The 22,716-nt window shown below is 42.7% G+C and overlaps 1 protein-coding gene across 3 annotated transcripts in view; it reads right to left on the bottom strand.

Annotated features, from left to right (window-relative positions):
* Window positions 1–22,716, bottom strand: part of mfsd12a (major facilitator superfamily domain containing 12a) — a 61,295-nt gene that overhangs the window by 15,404 nt on the left and 23,175 nt on the right. For all 3 annotated transcript variants that reach the window (XM_080212735.1, XM_080212733.1, XM_080212734.1), the window contains exons 2-6: window positions 19,045–19,255; window positions 16,895–17,027; window positions 10,371–10,562; window positions 4,578–4,670; window positions 3,114–3,206 (exon numbers count right to left, since the gene is read on the bottom strand). In XM_080212735.1, coding sequence (XP_080068861.1) covers window positions 3,114–3,206; window positions 4,578–4,670; window positions 10,371–10,562; window positions 16,895–17,027; window positions 19,045–19,255 — 722 coding nt within the window. The remainder of the gene's footprint in view (window positions 1–3,113; window positions 3,207–4,577; window positions 4,671–10,370; window positions 10,563–16,894; window positions 17,028–19,044; window positions 19,256–22,716) is intronic.

The following is a 22,716-nucleotide window of genomic DNA, read 5'->3' as shown; positions in this document are numbered from 1 at the left end:
TATCATCTGCAAACTTTGAAACCACACCTTGCACACCGTCTAGGTCACCAGCTTGCTGGTGCATCAGGTACAGGATGCCCAGGTTCACACATCTACAGGTTCTATGCAATCCAAATCGAGGTCAAGGTTGAAAACAAATGAAAAAAAAAGGGGGTAGTACTAAACCCATAGACAAAGCTCAAGAGCCTCTTAAAAAACTTAAAGCACAAAGTATCGACGTTTCTTATAGAAACCCCACACTATTGCTAGTTACCATTCATTTGGTATTTTATATACCAACTCTCCATCTCAAGTAAAACAATATGTAGCAAAATGATTCCTTATGATGGTAAATGCAGAACACACTTCCAACTATTTTACATAGTGGAAAGCTGTTTGAAATAACCAGGTTCAATTATAGGCCGCTTACTAATAAACTGTAAAGACTTGCTCTATCAACATTTCCAGGATTTCAATTTGAACCAATTAGATTACATTGTGTACAACTGATTTTTCCAAAAACACAGAACAGCAAATGGTCGAGAGCTTCAAGTTTTTGGGTGTTCAGATCACCAATCTGTCCTGGCGCTCCCCCCAACCCCCTCCGCCCCAATGCCAACACTATAGTTAAGAAAGTTCATTAACACCTCTACTTTCTCAGAAGACTCAGGAAATTTGGCATGTCCGCTATGACTCTCAACAACCTTTACAGATACAATCAGAAAGAAGCTCTCTATAGTGTAGTGTATCAGTTTGGTTATGGCTCCTGCTCTACCCAAGACTGCAAGGAACTACAAAAGGTCTGAATGCAGCCCAATCCATTATGCAAATCAGCCTCCCTTTCATTGACCGGCTACAATTCTCACTGCCTTGGCAAAGCAGCCAGCACAATTAAGGACACCACACGCCTCTCTTCTAGTGGAAAAAAGATGCAAAAGTCTGAGGTCATGTACCAACCAACTCAAGAACAGCTTCTGTGCTGCCATCAGACTTTTGCATGAACCTACCTTGCATTAAGTTGCTCTTTCTCTGGACCCTAGCTACGACTGTAAAACTACATTCCACACTCTCTTATTTCCTTATCTAAGGAGATGTTTTGTCTACATAGTGTGCAAAAAAAAAAAAATTTTTCACTGTATACCAATACACGTGACAATAAAATCAAATCAACTTTTCACATTCTCGTGGAACATAAATCAAAGCTGATGGATTTAACATGCCACGATTTTCTGGATTAACCTCGTGATAGAGCCAGCTTTGGCATGTTTAAAATGACAGTTATTGTCGGTTTAGTCATGTCCCCCTCACTAGCAATATGATTAAAATGATTTGAGTCATTTAGCCACACGGCACTGATATAAGCAAAGGGTGTGCTTCAAAATTGGGCCAAATTATCAGAGCCAGTTAACAAACCGCACTGTATCATTTCAGCCACTGTTTCAATTGAGATAATTAGTTGCCTTTTCGCCCTGAAGCAATTTAGCTTTAAAAATACTCAAGAACATTTAAGTCGCAAAATCATCAGCACAATAGTGCATCTTTCTTCAAAACTCAGGGCTTGGTTGGTAATTAGAGGGTATAACTTTAGAAGTACGTATTTTTTTCTAAATACAGATTTGCTAGGACATTGAACACATTATCAAAAATAGCAGCAAACCTAGAATCCACCGTAGTTTCTTTTTTAAAAGGTTGGGAGTAGGGTTACGGGGAGTGATTGGGCAACGGGTTCTTAGCACAAGTCTAATAGTCAATGCACAACAGGCCAATACACAAGATGAGAGTTAATTTATTAGCTTAGATACAGGGCTGGTTAACCAACAGAAAGCGAAACGTCAGGAAACGGTCAGTCATTTTCTGGTTGGCAAGACGTAACTAAACAGGGTGCCACAGGGTTCAGTCCTTGGGCCCCAACTATTTACAATCTATATTAAATAACTTGGACGCAGGGATGTTAGGGGACATAGCCAAAATTTGCAGAGGACACCAAAATAAATGGGAAAGTAAGTTGTGATAAATCAAATAAGCAATTTACAAATGGATAGGTTAGGTGAATGAGCCAAAACTTGGCAGATGGAGTTTAACACGAACAAGTGTGAGGTTATCCATTTGGACAGAAATAGAAAGGCAACTTGTTATCTAATCGGAGAGAAATTTCAGAGCGCTTTGGGTGTCCTTGTGCACGAAATTGCAGAAAACTAGCATGCAGGTACAGCAGAAACTAAAAAGGAAGGCAAATGGAATTTTGGCATTTATTGCCAAAGACATATATGAGTAGGGAAACGTTGCTGCAACTTTACAAGGCATTAGTGAGACCACACACTGGAGAACTGTGCAGAGTTTTGGTCCCTTACTTGAGGGGGCATGTAGTGGCACTGGAGGCACTTCACTAGGTCAATTCAACAAATGAGGGGTTTGTTTTAAGAAGAGAGAGATTGAACAGTTTAAGCTTATATTCTCTGGAATTTAGAATAATACGGGGAGGTCACTTGAAGTACATAAGATAAGGAGGTTTGACAAAGCAGATGTGGAAAGAATGTTTCCTTTTGTGGGGCAATCTAAAATAAGGTCATAGTTTTGAGATAAGAAGTGGCAGAAGAGGAGAACCTATTTCTCTCAAAGGTTGAGAATCTATGGAATTTGCTACCCCTGACTGCAGGGGATGCTGGGACAAATTTGAGTGAGAGATATTTACTGTGTAATGGGTTGAAGGGTGATGGAGAACAGGCACGAAAATGGAGCTGAGATCAGCCATAATTGTATTGAATGGTGGAGAAGGTCAAGGGGCTGAACTGCAGACTCCTGCTCCTAGTTATGTTATGTTGATATGGGCCAAATGATTGGTGCGTGTTGTAAGAATTCTGTTGAGGCTTTTAAAACTTCATGCCGGTATTTTGCTGAATTTCTGAACGGGTTCAATGTTCTTTCCAAAGAAAGAACCTTCAAACCTGCAAAATAAATATTTTGTTTTAAAAACACAAGTGGTTGCATACATGAACGCATCCAAAAAATATTTGCAGAAAGCAAGGTATTGGGATTTATTTTAAGCAAAGTTTTTCCTATAAAGGGAAATTGTTAACACCTCAAATACATGCAGCCTTTGGAGTGACACATCCACATTTAAGGTTAACACTCACATTTCTGCCAAAGAATTTATTCACAGGTTTCATGAGGAACGAGGACAAAAATCCACTGATGTACATCACTAGAGGAATCATGGCAATGTAGTTCTGTAAAACAGAAGCATAAAAAGAGTCTGTGCATTCAACGTGCCTAATATTTTATTAATACACTGCAAACAACGTCAAGTGTCAAAATCCATGTCAGAATTCTCAAATCCCTCTCTACCACTAGGGGGAGAGACACTAGCAAGTTTATTAATAAAAGTCTTCATCAGTTTTTCAGATGGTTGCTTTCGATTCTGAAGCCCTGAGATAGTATACAGCAAACAACTTTTTGTACAAAAGGCCACTTATAGCACAGACACAGTTGGGTCTTGCCAATACTTTGAGAGAAGGGGTGGATAGATTTAGAAAGAGACGCAACACCTTTTTCTACCACAGGGTGGCATCAATGGGCTGCATTCCCACATACTACCAGTTGAAACCAAGGCCACGATCTTATCAGCTCAGTCTGCCAGTTAATTGGTGCGGTAAGCAGCAAAAAAAAAAATCAGCATCGGAACCAGCATCTTCACTTTGTGCTGATCTTACTGATTTGCTGGTGAAAAATCAGCTTTGCGTCCAAAAAGGGCACAAAGCCAATTTCAACGCTCATTCATGAGTCCTGGACGCTACCATCTGGGCTCACTTGTATTTAACATCACCCACCCCGCCTCTGGCTGAGGTCCTCACCAGTGAGGATCACGTAATCCCCACCAACAGGGAGCAGAGGCCATTGAACAACACTACCACCATTCCCCCACCTGCCTCCCAATTAATCAGGACAGGCCCAGCCTGGCAGTGGCACAGGTACGCAATCTGGGACATTGACTGATGGAGGAGATTGCCAGAGTGGCAATGGGGCAGAGGGGGGAACTCTGCAGGGGCGATTGGGACAGGGGGAGAGTAGCAGCAGGTCCCAATATCTGAGGGGGACGCGTGGTTGGGGCGGGGGAGGAAGGCAGGAGATCAGGGCGCCTGTGCAATGACACCCCTGGGGCTCAGCAGCCGGCTTCACGGCAAGTTGAAGCTCCACTGGCAACAGAGTCACGACCTGGCGCTTTTTTGCTGTACTAGTTGCAACTGGGAGCTCAGCCAAAACAAAAAGGCAAGATTATCTCCCATTTTCAGCACTTTCACTTCAAATGGTTCGATGCTGGTCCTACTGACAACGTAAAGGAGTCTTAGCAATGCCTCAAATTGCGAGCAAAGCGTTAACTGAACCATTTTTCAGCTTTTGGTTGGGTGAACAAACACTGGTAACAGCACTGCTACAGCTAGCTGCTGCTGCTGCTACTCTAGAAAGAGTTTGGCTTTCAATGTACGTATTCAGGGCAGTCACTAACATGATATCTCTGCCGTTAACAAATGCTACTTCACAAAAGAGGAAGCATCTACACAGGGCATTATGAAAGCAGTCATTTGCTCACCAGGACATACCTTTGGGAGTTTCAGTGTGTAGGTTACATACATGGCAATGTAGGCCTGCGAGAGATTAATGATCAGTCGAGTGCACATATAAATAAACGCCACCTTTCAGAAACAAAAAAAAGAGTTTTGTTAAGAGAGACGGGATAGCCTGTAGGAAACTTCAGACACCAACCGTTTTAAAAACAATAATCTCAAGGATCTATCGAAATATGCAAAACAATTCTGACATTCTAACAGGATTCAGGACAAGAGCACACAAGAAAATTATTTCAGACCAACTGAAATGGGATGGAGCAGGAGCAAGTATTGCCATGGTTTGTGGGGATTCAAATAGTTTTTTCTTAAAAAGCAGAACTTAAAGTTTATTTATTAGTCACAAGTAGGCTTACATTAACACTGTAATGAAGTTACTGTGAAACTCCGAGTTGCCACACTCTGGCGCCTGTTCAGGTACATGGGAGAATTTAGCACGGCCAACGCACCCAACCAATACGTCTTTTGAACTGTGGGAGCAAAAGACCGGAGCACCTGGAGAAAACCCAGGCAGACATGGGGAGCATGTGTAGACTCCACACAGGCAGACAGTGACCCAAGCCAGGAATTGAATCAGGCTCCTTAGCGCTGTGAGGCAGCAGTGCTAACCACTGTGCCACCCCCAATTTCACAAGACTGATCATGCTCAACTTAATCCTGATTAAACCTGTAACGTCAGAGCCCATTTCTCCCAAAGTACACAACTACATCATCCACATTATCTTAACACATTTCAGGTCCCCATTGTTACTCCCTAGAGAATGATAACACTCCAATTCCTAAAGGTAGGTTCATTCACAAGTAAAAAAACCTTACGAAAATTGAACAGGCACAAGTTACAGATTAGTGCTTACTGAATTCACAAAAACAGCACCAGCCTTTGCTTTCAATATCACATGGAAGTGTATTGCAAATGCATCAGATTGCAGGAGGAAGAGTGACCAGTCGCAAAATTGTTACTGACACCAAATTGTCTTGTCTATTCATCCAAGACAGGCAGACACCATACAGGAGAACTTCAGGTTCATGCTGATGAGTGTTGAACTAACTGAATGTCTCCGCCAATTTTTGGAATATTAAAACCTACTTCTCCCCTCTGCAACATCGATCCATTCCAAAAGATTACTGTGAAAGTTTGTTTCTTTGCAAAGTTAAAAGATTAAAATCAGCTCCAAAATGTTCCAACCTCCCATTGTGGTTTGTAACTCTCTCAATCTCCCAGAATAGTGTTCAAACACCTCCAATACAGCTGGAGGGGTTCATATTGGAAAAAGGTAGTAAAGGACATGGATCAGTAAGTTATGACAATGCACAAAACTGGCATGATCTAATGAAGTAGCGAGGGGCTAGATGTCCTACTCCTGTTCCTACATTCATGGAATAATATCGTTGTTGCCCCAGTCTTCAAACAAAGGGTACACAAGATGTTTTGGGCTCAAATTTACAGTACAATTAATCTAGGTTGCACAGACATTATATAATTCTGTGCAAGTGTCAAGCTTTCCAGCAGTGCCAGGGGTGCCTCTCAGAAGGAGGGCATGACTTTGAATAGGAAAGCAGAATGCAGGGAGCCAGGAGGTTAAGAAAACAGACCACAAAAAAAAAAGCGATCTCAGGATTGTTACCAGTGCCACGTGCTAGCTAGAGTAGAAGGGACAGGACATTTGGATGACTACATGGCTGAAGAGATGGTGTCAGGGGGAGGGTGGGACTTGTACAAATTGGGTGTGTTACAGCTGGGTAGGATTGGGATTGATGTCCTGGGGGAAGTGTTTGCTAGAGAGTGGTTGGGGATGGTTTAAAAACTTAAATGCCAATGGGATGGGAACCTATGTAAAAAGGAGTTAAAGGAGGGGGCAAGGACAAAAAGGGAGGAGAAGTGATAGGCAAAGAAACCAAAAAAAAAGGACAAAGTTCAAACAGGGCTAGAGAGAAAAATATTGGGAACAAGGCAAATAAAATGTTAGAGACTAAGCTTAAAGGCTCTGTGCCTAAGTGCGTGGAACATTCGCAATAAAGTAGAAGAACTAATTGTGCAGATAAATATAAATGGGTACAATATAATTGTGATTGGGGAGACATGGCTGTGGGGTGACCAGGGGTGGGAATTGAATATCCCAGGGTGGAAAGGCATAAAAAAGGAAAAAAAAGGTGGAGTGGCACTACTGGTTAAAGAGGAAATTAACAATAGGTGAGAAAGGATATTAGCTCTGACAAAGTGGAGTCTGTATGGATGGAGCTGAGAAATACCAAGGGGCAAAAACACTAGTGTCATATATAGACCCCCAAACCGCAGTGATGTTGGGAATGGCATTAAACATGAAATGAGATAAATGTGATAAGGGAATTTGCCAATCTAGTTGTACAAGACCCCTTAGGGGTGAGCGACCATAATATGATAGAACTATCAAGATGGCAAGTGACGTAGTTGATTTGGAAATTAGGGTGCTGAACCTTATAAAAGGAAACTATGAAGATATGAGACGTAAATTGGCCTTGTTCGACTGTGGAAAGTTACTTAAGGGATGACAGTAGATAAGCAATGGCAAACATTGGGGGAACTACAGCATCTGTTTATTCTGGCACAAAAGCAAAAAAGAAGAGGGGTAAGAGGGCCAATCCATGGCTTACAAAAAAAGGAAATTAGAGAAAGTATCTGATCCAAGGAAGAAGCATACAAATTGGCCAAGAAAAATAATAGGTCTGAGGATTGGGAGCAGTTTAAAATTCAACAACGAAGGACCATGGGATTAAGAGGAAAATACAGTATGAATGGAAGCTTACAGGGAACATGAAGACGGACACTAAGTTTCTATAGATACAGGAAGAGAAAAAAAAAGAGGCTGAAGACAAATGTAGGTCCCCTACAAATATAAACAGTAGGGCGGGAGGGGAAGTGTATAATAGGGGACAAAAGAAATGGCTGAAGAACTGAATAGATACTTTGCTTCAAAACTGAACACAAAATCAGGTGCCAGAAATGGAGAATGCAAGATTTAGTGAGATCAATACTGGTAGAGAAAATGGTGCTGGGAAAGTTGATGGCATTGAAGGCAGATAAATCTCCAGGGCCTGATAATCTACATCCCAGAGTACTTTAGGAAGTGATTCTAGAAAAAGGGGATGCTTTGGTGGTCATCTTCCAGGATTCTATAGGCTCTAGAACAGATTGGACATCAGCTAATGTCTCTCCAATATTAAGAAGAAAATGGAGGTAGAGAGGAAACAAGGAATTATAGATCAGTAATCTTAGTCGTGGAGAAAATTCTTGAATCCATTAAGGACTTTATAGCTGAGCGTTTTAGAAAGTAGTGGCAGGATCAGACAGTCAGCATGGATTTATGAAGGGAAACCATGCTGGACAAATCTGTTGGAATTCTTTGAAGATGTAACTAGTAGAGTTGACAAGGACAAACCAGTCGATGTGGTATATTTGGACTTTCAGAAAGTGTTTGAAAAGGTCTCACATAAGAGATTATTGTGCAAAATTAAAGCACATGGGATTGCGGGGGTGGGGAGTGTATTCAGATGGATGGAAGACTGGTTTGCAGAGAGGAAACTAAGTACGAATTAATGGGCGCTTTTCAAATTGGCAGGCAGTAACTAGTGGGGTGCCACAGGGATCGGCGCTAGGGCCCCAGCTACTATATAATGATTTGGATGAGGGAACAATTGTAACATCTCAATTTGCAGAGGATACCAAGTTGGATGGGAGGGTGAATTGTGGCGAGGATGTAGAGATCCTTCAGAACAGCACACTGGTTAGCACTGCTGCCTCAGCGCCAGGGACCCAGGTTCAGTTCTCAGCTGGAGTCACTGTGGCGTTTGCACATTCTCCGTGGGTTTTCCCCGGATGTTCCAGTTTCTTTCCGCAGTCTAAAGATGTGAAAGTCAGGTAGATTGGCCAAGCTAAACTGTCCTTTCGTGTAAGGGGGAACTAGATAGGGTAAATGCATGAGGTTATGGGGATAGGTCCTGCGTGGGATTGTGGTCAGTGCAGACTTGATGGGCTGAATAGCCTCCTTCTGCACTGTAAAAATCAATGATTCAGAATGATCCAGACAGGTTGGGTGAGTGGGCAAATTAATGGCAGATGGATAAATGAGATATTCACTTTGGAAGCAAAAGCAAGATGACATTACTACCTGAATGGTTGTAAATTGGGAGATGGGAGTATGCAGTGGGACTTGGTGTCCTTGTGCACCAGTCACTGAAGGCAAGGATGTAGATACAGCAGGCGATAAAGGCAGCAAATGGCATGTTGGTCTTCATCATGAGTGGTTGTGAGTACCAGGAGCAGGAATGTGTTGCTACATTATGCAGGGCCTTGGTGAAGCCATGCCTAGAGTATTGTGCGCAGTTTTGGCCCCCTTTCCTGAGGATGGATGTTCTTGCTCGACCTGAGTGCAGGGAAGGTTTACCAGGCTGGTTCCGGGGATGAGGCAGACTGATGCAAGAGGAGGAGATTGATTAGGTTAGGATTGTTTTTGCTGGAGTTCAGTTAAATGGAGGGGGGGGGGGGGGGGGTGAAATCTCAGATTTATAAAATTCTAACAGGACTAGACAGGGAAGATTCAGGGAAGATGTTCCTGATGGTGAGGGAGTCCAAAACCAGGGGGTCACAGTCTGAGGATTCAGGGTAGGCTGTTTAAGATGGAGATGAGGAGACATTTCCTCACCCAAAGAGTGGCGAGTCTGTGGAATTCATTACCACAGGAAGTGGCTGATGCCAAAACATTGAATGTATTCAAGAGGCGACTGGATATAGCACTTGGGGCAAAATGGGATCAAAAAGGTTATGGGGTAAAAAAAGCAGGATAAGGCTATCGAGTTGGATGATCAGCCATGATCGTAATGAATGACATTTAAATTTCACTTCTGCTAGAAAACTTTAAATTCAGTTCTAGAATCTTCCTGAATTGGCCCAATTTACACTTTGAAAGGTGCCAAAATTTCAAACTTATTGTATTCTTAGCTACATAGCTTTTCAACACTGGATTAGGGAAATAGAAAATAACCATCATAAATGAACCACAATTAGCAGAAGTCAAACTACGGATGTTAACAACAGAAAGGTGGCCATGGAACAGCCCATCTACTCCCAATACACCACATTAAATATTTACCCAAACTTCTCTAAGAGGAGAAAGTCTAATGAAAAGGGGTGACGATATGTCCACATGAAGTAGTTGAAGCAGATAGCATTGACACTTTGATGATGCACAATGTGCATAAGGGGGATGTAGGGCTAGAGTGGGGAGTGGTCATCAGAATGGGAAGAGGCTGGTGTGTCCAGCGTAAAACACTAATAGCTTGGTTGAACGAACTGCGTTATGGATTCAACATAAAAAAAAATTTCAACGTCAGTAAAGTGACACGGTGGTTAGCGCTGCTGCCTCACAGCTCCAGGGAGCCGGGTTCGATTCCATCCTTGGCTCACCGTCGGTGTGGGAGTTGGCACGTCCTCCGTGTCTGTGGTTTTCCTCCCAATTCCAAAGATGTGCAAGTTAGCCATGGTAAATGTGTGGGGCTACAGGGATTGGGAAGATATGGAGTCAGTCAGCGCAGACATGATGGGCCAAATGGCCTCCTGCTGCACTGGAATTCTATCCAGCAATACAGAATTAGGAAACAAACTTGTATTTATATCAGTTATTCTTAGTGTTTTCAACCCTTGGCCAAATGCAAACAGCATCTATTAACTTTACTTCCTGCCTACTGGCCAACTTTCTTCAGGAGAACGAGGCCTGCAATGTTGCACAAACTTACATGATAAAAAGACATTTCCTTCAGCCAATGCTTCCACTGCAGCAGTGGCCGACTGGGACACTTCTTGGAGTTATTGATAAGCGGAGTCTGTTCAGCGACCGTTTCTTCTTCATTTCTGACCTTCTCTCGTGTTCCAATGTGGAATATCAATGATGAGATGAAGCCAATACCGACTACAATCAGAGCCAGGGTCTGCAAGCAAGGTGTTTAAGAGACAGGTTTAGATAGCCACCAGAATGAATCCCTCAAAAAAAAACTTACTGTGTGTGTGTTAAAAAGGTTCAAAAAAAATTGTTATTTTTAAAAATCTTGATCAGCTTGTACCCACTTTCTGCTAACCTCCATTTATGATGTGGATGTGCTGGCGTTGGACTGGGGTAAACACAGTAAAAAGTCTGACAACACCAGGTTTTAGTCCAACCAATTTATTTGATAGTAAACACACAAGCTTTCGGGTTAGCCCCTTCGTCAGGTGAATGGAGAGTTCTGGCCTCAGACAGAGCAAATCAAGCACAGACACTTTACAGATTACTGATTAGAATGCAAACCTTTACACCTAACCTGCTGTTCAAGTCTTGAAGTGGCCAACAATGTGAGTGGAAGGAGCACTGATCACAGGTTAAAGAGATGTGTATTGTCTCCAGACAGTACAGTGAGTGAGGTTTTGCAAACCCAGGCAAGTGTTGGGGGTTACAGATAGTGCGACGTGAACCCAAGATCCTTGTTGAGACCGTCCTCATGTGTGCGGAACTTGGCTATCAGTCTCTGCTCAGCGACTCTGTGCTGTCGTGTGTCGTGAAGGCCGCCTTGGAGAATGCTTACCCGAAGGTCAGAGGCTGAATGCCCGTGACCACTGAAGTGTTCGCCAACAGGAAGGGAACAGTTTGCAAAACAGGAAGGGTTTGCAAAACCTCACTTACTGTACTGTCTGGAGACAATACACGTCTCTTTAACCTGTGATCAGTGCTCCTTCCACTCACATTGTCAGCCACTTCAAGACTTGAACAGCAGGTTAGGTGTAAAGATTTGCATTCTAATCAGTAATCTGTAAACTGTCTCTGCTGTTATATGCTCTGTCTGAAACCAGAACTCTCCATTCACCTGATGAAGGGACTAACCCGAAAGCTTGTGCGTTTACTATCAAATAAATCAGTTGCACTAAAACCTGGTGTTGTCAGACTTTTTACTGTGTTAACCTCCATTTAAACAGAGAATGTGTTCCTATTGATTTATGAATGGGGAAGGGACGAGGCGCCTTTTGAGGGAGGTTGCGAGAAAAATGAATTCCACCCCCCCACCCCCGCTGCAACCCAGCCATTTGTTATCAAGTTTTGCTTTCACCAGCATGAATCTTTGTTCTCCTATTAACACACAGTGGCATTAAAAGTGCAAGAGGACATCTCCCATAGTCCTACACACTGCTATTAACACTTCCTGTCGTGTGTCCTTCACATCCTTGTGTCAATCTCTTAGCTCCCACCCATCACTAACCTGCTCACTAGTACATCACATTCCCCCCTTGCTTTAAACTGAGTCTCACGGACTCAAAATATTAATCGTTTCTATCTCCACAGATGGAGGAGAGATTTTACAGAATTGTGTTTTTATTCAAAATTAAAATGCAATTTAACAACATTGTAGAATCCAAAAACATAAGGGCTTTTAAACATCTGAATGTGAACATTAAGTATTGAGGCTGAGAAGGATCACAGAGCTCGAGGTGGAGAACACTGGTGTTTGTAAATTGTGTTTAAATGGTTACTTTTGAACAACTCCCCCCAAGAACACTGATGAGAGTCCTCAACATTCAGCTATGGTGTGGGAAGGGATAAGCGAACGGTTGTGGAACTGAGAAGTGGTTTTAAAATAAAAAGGCTGCATACTTTGGGAGAGAGAAGGCGCATCTTCTGAAATTGTGATTAATAAAAGGAAAACTTTCACAAAATTTCATGAGACAAACAGGAACTGCAAACTCCACGAAAGGGAGTCTAAACCCCTGACTCCCAGCACATTCCAAACTAACATTTCTTCTTACTATTCTGTGCAATGGTGACCACAAAATTCAGTTCCTCATGAAGACTTGAGGGGTAGAGGGGAAAAGTCTGTCAGAGGTTTGACTTCACCTCAGACAATAAGTTGATAGCTGGTGAGGTTAAAGTTTCCCGTCTGCTGGTTGCGCACGAGTGGAGCTTGGCGGAGAGTCTAGTTTCTAGCAGGCTAAAGGCACTGTGCAGAACTTCCTGTTACAACACTAGTTGGGGTGGTCACAGCAAAGCCACTGGTGTGAAGAGGGGAAAAATACCACATTCTGACACAATAGGTCTTCTGAAGTTTGATTTAAGGCATGCTGTTGCGAGAGAGAGAGAGAGAGAGAGAGAGAGAGAGAGAGAGAGAGAGACAACTTTGCATAGTTATGTCATCCCTGGTGTGGGACACGTCATTACAAGAGTGTCTGGGACAGTCCCAAGGACTCCTGGCCTCATACCGTCAGCATCAACAGGTTTTAAATAAATAAACCCATTCTAGTGCTTAGACTGCAGATCGTCACCAATCTGTGTCACGCTCTCACAGTCAGAATGAGAAACATCACAAGGCTGTCCTCGATGTGTGCAGAAAGGTGCCTCCTGCTGCAGCTCCTGGAAGCCCGTGTTTCGGAGCAGGGACACTGTGGAGCACCCGGAAGGTGGAGAGTATCATGGACAGCACGTGTAAGAGGTGGTCACACTGCAGGCAGGAAGGGAATGGGTGACTGCCAGGCAGAGCAAGAGAGCTGGCAGGCAGTGCAGGAATGTCCTGTGGCTATTCCCCTGCAAAATATATATACCATTTTAGATACCGTTGAGGGGGAAAAAATGCCCTCAGGGGAAAACAGCAGCAGCCAAATCCTGTGCGCCACAGTTGGTTGGGCTATAGAGTGTGGGAAGAGTTTTAAAGAAGTGGGAATACAATATAGTTATATAGGATTCAACAGTAAAGGGGAATAGATGGGCATTTCTAAGGCTGCAAATGAAACTCCAGGATGGTATGTTGCTTCCCTGGTGCCAGAGTCAGAGCAGCTGCAGGATATTCTGAAGGGAGTGGGATTGATAGTGTAGGGGAAGGTTTAAACCAATATGGTAAGCGGATGGGAACCTTTGCAAGAATTCAGAGCAGAGGGAATTAAAAACAAGAGGAAGAGATAGCAAGGAGAATAAGAAAAAAGGTGATAGGCAGAGAAATCAAGGGCCAGATTCAGATAAGGACTGAGTATTAAAAAAAAAGGTAGGAAAGAGAAAGAAAATGATACAAGTGCCCACTTTCAATTTTTATACCTAAACGCTTGGAGTATTTGGAACAAAAATGGATGAATTAGTTGCACAGAGATGTAAAGGGATATGATATAGTTGGCATTACAGAGACGTGGCTGCAAGGTGACCAAGGATGGGAACTAAACTGCTCTAATCCTTGGCTTACAAAGGGAAACTAAAGACAGTATGAGATTCAAGAAGCAAAATCGGCAAGATGATTGGAGCAGTTTAAAATTCAAAGGAGGACCAAGGAATTGATTAAGAAGGTGAAAATAGAGTATGAAAGCAAGCTAGCGGAATCATATTAATAGAAACTTTTAGTCAATTTAGGAGAAAAAAATGACAAAAATAAACGTAGGCCCTTTACAGTCAAAGGTGAAAATTCATAACAGGGAATAAAGAAATGGCTGAGGAATTAAATTTGTACTTTGCTTCATGTTTTGCTTTGAAGACTGGACAAGGTACCAGAAGTACTGACAGAAACAAGTTTTAGCGAAGAGTTGAAAGAAATCAGCATTAGTAGAGAAACGGTTTTGTGGGTAAACCTTTTAGAGAAGAGGGGAGGAGAAATTTTTTCACCCAGAGGGTGGTGAATGCATAGAATTAATTACCGTGGAACGTAGTTGAGGCCAAAAATGTTGTCCAATTTCAAGAAATGGTATCTAGCTCTTGGTGCTAAAGGGATCAAGGGACATAGGGGGGGGAAGAAAATCAGGATATTGATTTCAATAAATCAGCCAAAAAAAATGGCGGAGCAGGCTGATAGGGCCAATTGGCCTACTCCTGCTTCTAGTTTCTAAGTCAACATTTGACGGAGTCTGGCATCAAGAAGCCCTAGCAAAAAGAAAAAAAAAATCAATGGGAAGCAGGGAATACTCTCCACAGTCACAAGATAAAAGGTTGTGGCTGTTGGAGGCCAATTATCTCAGTTCCAAGACATCACCACAGGAGTTCCTCAGGATACCAATTATCTTCAGCTGCTTAAAATGATAAACTTCCCTCCATCATAGGTTCAAAAAAGTGAAGGTTGACTGAAGATTGTACAAATGTTCAGTGCCGTTTATAATTCCTCAGGTACTGAAGCAATCCATGCCCACGTGTATTAAAACTTGGGCACCATTTGGGCTTGGGCTGGTAAGTAACATTCACATTGCCCAAGTGCTAGACAATGACCAACTCTAACAGGAGAGAGAATCTAACCATCTCCCCAGGACATTCAGTGCCACTATCATTGTCAAATCCCCCTCTAAATCAGCATCTAGGGGGTTACCATCAACCAGAAACAGAACTGGACTAGCCATGTAAATACTGTGTGTCTACAAGAGCCAGAGGCTGGGAATTTTGCAGTGACCAATTCACCACTCGACTCCCCAAATTCCAACCACCATCCAGAAGGACATGTCAGGAATATTCTCCATTTGTCTAGACAAGTAGAACTCCAAGAATCTCAACATCCCACCTACCCATCACCTTCAGCATTCATTCCCCCCCCAACAGCACAGTATTTACAACTAATAAAATGGAACGGCAGTAAATTGCCATGGCTCCTTCAGCAGCATCTTCCAAATTAGTGACCTTTAGCACCAAGAAGGCCAAAAGGCAGCAGATGCATGGGAACAGCATCAACAGCAAGGTCCTCTCCCAAGTCTCACACACCATCCTAACCTGGGAATTCCTCACTGTCAACTGGGCCAAAATCCCAGTACTCCTCACCAACGGCACAATGGGTGTACCTACACCAACTGGGATGTAGCAGATTAAAAAAGGCCACCAAGGGAATTAAGAATGGGCAACACCAATGATGCTCACAATCCATGTGCATATAGTTTAAAGAAAAAGGCGTTTGAACTGGCCAAATCTCTTAAGTGATCAAGAACGAACCATCGTAATGGGATTGCCAGTAAAATCAGAATTAGTTTGGGGGGGAGAGGAGGAAGAAGAAGAAGAGGAGGAGGAGGAGGAGGAGGAAGAAGAGGAGGAGGAGGAGGAAGAAGAGGAGGAGGAGGAGGAAGAAGAGGAGGAGGAGGAGGAAGAAGAGGAGGAGGAGGAGGAAGAAGAGGAGGAGGAGGAGGAAGAAGAGGAGGAGGAGGAGGAAGAGGAAGAAGAGGAGGAGGAGGAGGAAGAGGAAGAAGAGGAGGAGGAGGAGGAAGAGGAAGAAGAGGAGGAGGAGGAGGAAGAGGAAGAAGAGGAGGAGGAGGAGGAAGAGGAAGAAGAGGAGGAGGAGGAGGAAGAAGAGGAGGAGGAAGAGGAGGAGGAGGAAGAGGAGGAGGAGGAAGAGGAGGAGGAGGAAGAGGAGGAGGAGGGGGGAGACAGAGACAGAGACGAATAGTGATGTTGGTCTGCTGGTTTTGGAGGTGAAACGTCTCTGTGGTAAAAGGTGATGCAATAATTTTAACGATCTATTATAAGAACGTTATTTAGCCTTTCCAGGCTTGAGTCAGCAATGTCAATCTAGAACTTTGGAATCAGTGAGAAGCAGAAGTGACTGATGATTCGGGAAGGGTATAAAAACTAAATCTGGGTAACTGATCAGCACTCGTGAAACAGACTACAGTTAAATGTTTTTTGGTCACAATCAGCTTCACCAAGACCTGAAGCATTAAACTCCACCCCCCACAAGATGTCTCTCTGACCTGTTGAGAGCCAAGGGTAGGGGAGTCTAAAACTAGAGGGCAAGGTTTAAGGTGAGACAGGAGAGATAGACAAAAGGTGCAGGGGCACAATTTTTTCACTCAAGAGGGTGGCAGGTGTCGGAACGAATGGTAGTAGAAAAGGTGGGTACAAATTTTGTATTTTTAAAAAGCATATAGACAGTTACATGGGCAAGATTGGTATAACAGGGTTAAGGGTCAAATGCGGGCAACTAGGCAGCACTGACAAGTTGGGCCGAAGGGCCTGTTGTTTCATTGCTATAAACTCAAATGACTGAGTATTTCCAGCAATTTCCACTCCAGTTTGAACTTTGTCACTTGTTCTAACATTGCAATGGTTTGAGTGTCAGGTTTCCAGAATTCTGGAACGGTTACAGCACAGAAGGAAGCTTGTCTGCCCATTGCATCTGCACCAGGAATGTTCCCATGTTGCACTTTAGATTATACTACAGAAAAAAAGGTGCTTCAGAAGAAAAGTTGTGTCAAGACGTTTGGAAGAGAAAATGAAAGCTTGACTGTTTTGTAAACAGTGGGGGTTGTAGATGATCAGAGGGAGTTTAAAAAGGATGTTTAGCTGGCTGCTTACCCTGAACAGGTGAATATCCTGTTTGCCCAGGCTGTCATCAATATTGGGATTTGATGAATATTTGGCTTGAAAGTGAAACAGTAGCCACGCAATCCCAAAAACTGCAATGTTGGCTACAACAGTAAAAGCATTCCTGGAAAAAACAAAAACATCATGCTACACAATCAAGGGTCAAAACTCATTATCCTGCAAATATTTTAATGAAACATCCCTCCCAGCTGCTGTACGAATGTTGCTCCAGCAGATCAAACTTGAATAGTGTCACAAGTAGGCTTACATTAACACTGCAATGAAGCTACTGTGAAAATCCCCCAAATCATCACGCTCTGATGCTTGTTTGGGTATGCTGAGGGAGAATTTAGCATAGCCAATGCACCCTAATGAGCATGTCTTTTGGACTGTGGGCAGAAGACAGAGCACCCAGAGGAAACCCACACAGACATGGGGGGAACCTGCAGAGTCTGCACAGAGGTGGGAACTGAACCCAGGTCCCTGGCGCTGTGAGGCAGCAGTGTTAATCACTGTGCCACCCAGTGAGTAGTATTCAAAAGAAACCACTCCAAAAGCTTGCTAATGTTATTCAAGCAGTGGAGAGAGAAACACAGGCCCCAAGCGTAATTAGTGCTACAATAGTTAATGACCAACCTAAAGAACATGTGATTATTTTTTATTCCTGGGGGGGTGGAAAGAAACCTGAACAGAATTCTTTAAAAAGGGACACTAGATAAACACAAGGGAAAAACAAATACAAAATTGTTTTACTAGGATTAAACAAACCGGGGACAGGATGAGACTCATGTGGAACATGAGCATGGGCTATCTGACCAGGATGATCCATCTCTCTGCCATACCTCCTAATTTTACACAGAGAAAAAGTCAATCTTCATTTGCATTCAGATCAAGTTAATTATCATAATTATAATTATAGTGCACTAGTACACAGGTTAAGGGTATTGTAAAAAGTACTTAAGAGCATTTATAAAGAGAGACTGACCACTGGAACACAGCAAGAGTAGGTCAAAGGCAGACTTGTATAATGCTGCACTTTAAGCGAGATTACCATGAACAGGGATTAGCTTCTTAAGGTCAAACCAAATAAACAAACTCAAAAAAGGTAAAATCAGGAGGATAGGGATTGGTGATTAGTTCAAAATTCTTCACCATCTGGTTTGGGATCCAGTTAACACTGGTCAAATATTCAAACCTTCCCAATCCTGAAACCTCTCCTCATGGATCTAATGTGCCCCGTTGCACAGCAGCTATGGGGAAACAGTTCAATGAAATCAGCACACATCCAGGAGCAATACTTTCCAGATCTCAGGAGGACAAGTTTATCTACAGAATCTAGCACAAGGACATTTTAGGCCTTCCTGCTTAGATTTTGACATTTCTTCAATTAGCAAATAAGAAAACTACATCCTCATCACACTTCTGTAGCGACTGCCTAGTGAAAGGAAATACTTCCCCCTATGAAATGGCATAGTGGCATTGTCACTGGACTAGTCATCTAGGAGACCCAGGGTAAGTGCTATGGGGCAACAGTGTTCGAATCCCATCATGGCAATTGGCAAACTTTAAATTCACTAAAAATCTGGAATTGAGAGGCTAAATGTTGACCATGAAACCATTGTCGATTGTTGGAAAAACCCACCTGGTTCACTAGCATCCCTTAGGGAAGGAAATCTGCCATCCTTACCTGGTCTGGCCTACATGTGATTCCAGAGCCACAGCAATGAAATGGCCACTCAAATCAAGGGCAATTTATGGTGTTGTTTGTGGCTAGGGTGGTGCAAGAGGGCAGCTCCATTCTGGACATCCCCTACATGAAGTTTTATAAAAACAGGAGATTTATTTCTAGGTGTGCCTGGTACAGGTTTCAATCCCTAACTGCTGGTGGGCTGTGGGAGCTGCAGTAATATCATGGGGTGATCGTGTGACTCTTTAAAAAAAAAAAGGGATACAACCCAACTGGAGATGGGTAATAAAATGCTGACCCAGCCAGTAACATTCACATCCCATGACTGAAATTTTTAAAAAACTCGGTAACATTTGTGACTGGCAAGATTGGGCTACCGGCAAATCTCAGCTTTAGTTCAGGTGGATGTCCAATGGTCAGTACTACCAAGAATAAGGAAGGTTTTAAACTTTACCTAAAAGCGGTGAGTTCGACCCTGTCATGGTCATTGACAACAAGCTCAGGTATCAAGGACAGGTGGGAGATCTGTGTCGCAGCCCACCCAAACTGGAATATAATAATAAACGGAGCAAAGTAAACAAGCTCAGCCCACTGTGGGATGTCTTCACTGGTGCCCACAGGGGGGTTAAAGATGAAGGGAAAGGAGAGAAGGACGCTGATGCTTCCTGTTTAAAAAAAAAGAGAAGGTTAAATAATTACAATACAGTTCAAATGCACAGGACTACAGTTTAGCTGAAAAAAAAGAGAACAAGTTTTACTTAAAAAGCTAAAAAATAAATTCAGCAACATTCTTCAAACATGCATCATATTCATGCTTTCTCTCCAGGAGATGGAAAAGGGAATCACGTTCCAATCCACTTTTATGGATGCATCATAGAAAGCATCCTTTCTGGATATAATCACAACTTGGTACAGCTCCTGCTCTGACCAAGAATGCAAGAAACGACACAGAAATAAAGCTTAGTCCATCACGCAAACCAGCCTCCCATCCATCCACTCCATCTGCACTTCCTGCTGCCTTGGAAAAAAGTGGGCAACATAAAATCACAGATCCTGGACATACCTCAGGCTGACGGAGGCAGTGGAAGAGAGTCACGTATCAAACAATTCAAAAACAGTTTCTTCCCTGCTGTCAGAGTTTTGAAATGGACTTACCTTGCATTAAGTTGATCTTTCTCTACATCCCAGCTATGACTGTAATACTACATCCTGCACCCTTGCCTTTCTTTCTCTATGAACAGCATGCTTTGTATAATGTGCAAGAAAGAATACTTTTCACTGCATGCTAATACATGTGACAATAATAAATCAAAAAACGCTTGCTTCCAGCTCTTGCTTGGAGGGCAGGTCAGAGGGACATAGTTCAAACCAATCTGGATTTCTTTAATTTGGATGTAGGAATACAAGACCACACACAAAAACGATCAGAAAAGGAAACCTCAATAGCAAGCTTCATCTCCAAGATTGGGGTTCTAACTGGGGCAGAGCAAATACATCTTAAAAGGCTAGGGTCTACTTATCATTTTGAAATGGTTCCTTCTGAGGGGAAGAGGAATCCAGTGGCACTCAATACTGTCAACACTTTTCATATTATATTGTGACAGTGTTAATCAAGGAGTCACTTCACTAAATCATTTCAGTGAATTGCAATATTCAAGAGGTCCAGCTCATGAGACAGCATCTGAAATATTTGTCCAATAACTTTCAAAGGGGAGCTGTGGGTCATGCAGTCAGCCTCCCTAGAGCTAAATTTAATGATTTTTAGCTGCAAAGAAATTGCAGGGCAAATTGGCTTATAAAACACAAGAGAACCCAACAAAGGTCTGAGTGTATAAAACTTAGTTTGATAGATGCATAAACTGCAGATCAGCAGAGGTTGATGTCAATGGTGTCCCCTGCAGCAACCCAGAACTGTAATAATTGATATGATCAAAGCACATGCATGAACATTTCCCTTAAATCACACACCATGCTGACTTGGGGCATGCGTCATCATCACTTCATGCATGACAGACCAATTTCCTGGAATTCCATACAAAGTATCATTGTAACAGAACCATTACAGGAACTCTACTAGTGCAAGGAGACCCATCCCCAACTGAGAGCGTCATCTACAAAGGGGCAATGAAGATGTTAACTTTCATCCCTTGACATTCAATGGCAATACCATTGCTGAATCCCCCACTCTCACCATCCCAATGAGCTATCATGGGCCAGAAACAGAACCAGATAAGCCATAAATATTATGGCTACCAAAGTAGATCAGGGGCTAATGAATCTTGCAGCAAGTAAATCACCTCCTGGTTCCCAAAGCCTGTCCACCATCTATGAAAAGGCACAAAGGAGTGTGATGGGATATTCTCTATTTGCCTGGATAACTGCAGCTCCAACAACACTCAAGAAGCTCAACACCATCCAAGATGAAGCAGCCCATGTGATTGCTACCCCTTCCACAAAAATCCTTCAATCCCTCCACCACTGACAAACAGTAACATCTACAAGATGCACTGCAGAAACTCACCAAGATTCCTTAGGCAGATAGTTCCATGCCTCGACTACTGCAATCTAGAAAAGGACAAGAGCAGCAAATGCCCGGGATTACCACCAGCTGGAAGATCCCCTCCAAGTTGCTCACCATCCTGACTTGGAATTATATCTGCATTCCTTTACTGTCACTGGATTGCGCCTCCCCCACCCCCCCAACAACAGCACTGCGGGTGTACTTACACCAAGGCAGTTCACTGTCATCTTCACAAGGGAATCTTCTAAAAACTGGAAGGGAATAGCAAAGACACATCAGGTCCAAGGCATGAGTTTAACAACAGTATACACAAGAAATAAAGGCACTAAACGCGCTGAGTTTTGCCAAGGAGGCAGACACTTATGAAAAATGCAACTAACTTTCGGCACAAGATTGTATCAGATTACAGTCCATTTTAAGTGGTGTCAATTCAGAATAAACGCCTCCATCAACCCCATCATGCCTGTGATAGCTCTTTACCAAGTCAATCTGAAACAACTCCCACGCCTGAATTACTCCATGGTTTGCGTTTATGCTCTTTGACTCAGCTGTTGAGAATAAAGCAGTCCATGCTGCAACATGATCAGCAATAAATTGTGGATTCTTTTGTCCACATGTACCCAAACTGTCTTTCCCATTAAATATTCTTGATGTTTCCTGTCCCAGAATAAACCATACCCAAAACCCACGTACATTCCTCTCCTCACTAGTTAGCCAAACCTGCTCCTTTCGTGTAGTCAGCCATTTTGGATAATCTAGATCACAATGTTTAATAAAAAACAGCAAATTTAAGAGTTTTTGAAGAGCTAGCTGATGTTAATACTTTTAAAACAAAAAGATGTTCATACACATGCAAACCCATCCTTTAGATAGTGTTTGGTAGCATCGCACAAGAGTTGTGTATTACAGTCTCCATATCATGCATTGGAGAGATGTGCAATGCATGTCCTTCAAAAGAACTTGCATTTATATAGCATCTTTTACAACCTCAAGTTGTCCCAATGTCCTTTGCAGCCAATTATACACTTTTGAAATATCGTCACTGTTGTAAAAAAGGGAGAGAGAAAAAAAGTGGGTAAAATTCCACATCATATTCCAATTCATTGCAAATTAGGAGTGCCTTTGGGATGCCAAGTGTACATGGTGCTGCCCAGCAGAAATGGGCTTCTGTAGCCACAGGCACCAATTTTAGTTGATTGCTCCTCACGCAACAAGGATTTATCAACATTCAGTGCAGCCTCTCTCCGTCAAAGAGATTGAAATTCTGCTAAGAGTGGATTAAACACATCAACATCTTACGACATCAATTGTGAACAGCAATTTAAAAACTTGGCCTGGTTGTTGCTGGTTATATTAATTTGCACAAGTCACTTGTTCTTTGCGCCAAGATGTCCTGTTGGAGCATCTTGCTCACCTAGGACTAGTATTCTGATTATATGGAGGGGGGGGGAAGCTTGACCAATATTCTTGGTGCTTCCATTGTGCTGTAAACGCCCCTATTGTGCACTTTAAGCAGATAACTAAAATAACCAAGGAAGTGATGTATATACTAGAATCAAAAAAAATGTACACTTGTATCATTTTACTAACATGCATTTGGTTACA

Source organism: Carcharhinus amblyrhynchos, chromosome 26 (genome assembly GCF_965287045.1).
Source record: "Carcharhinus amblyrhynchos chromosome 26, sCarAmb.v2.hapA, whole genome shotgun sequence".
Classification (NCBI taxonomy): domain Eukaryota; kingdom Metazoa; phylum Chordata; class Chondrichthyes; order Carcharhiniformes; family Carcharhinidae; genus Carcharhinus; species Carcharhinus amblyrhynchos.
The sequence above is the reverse complement of the archived record's forward strand: the minus strand, read 5'-3'. Positions and strand labels throughout refer to the sequence as shown.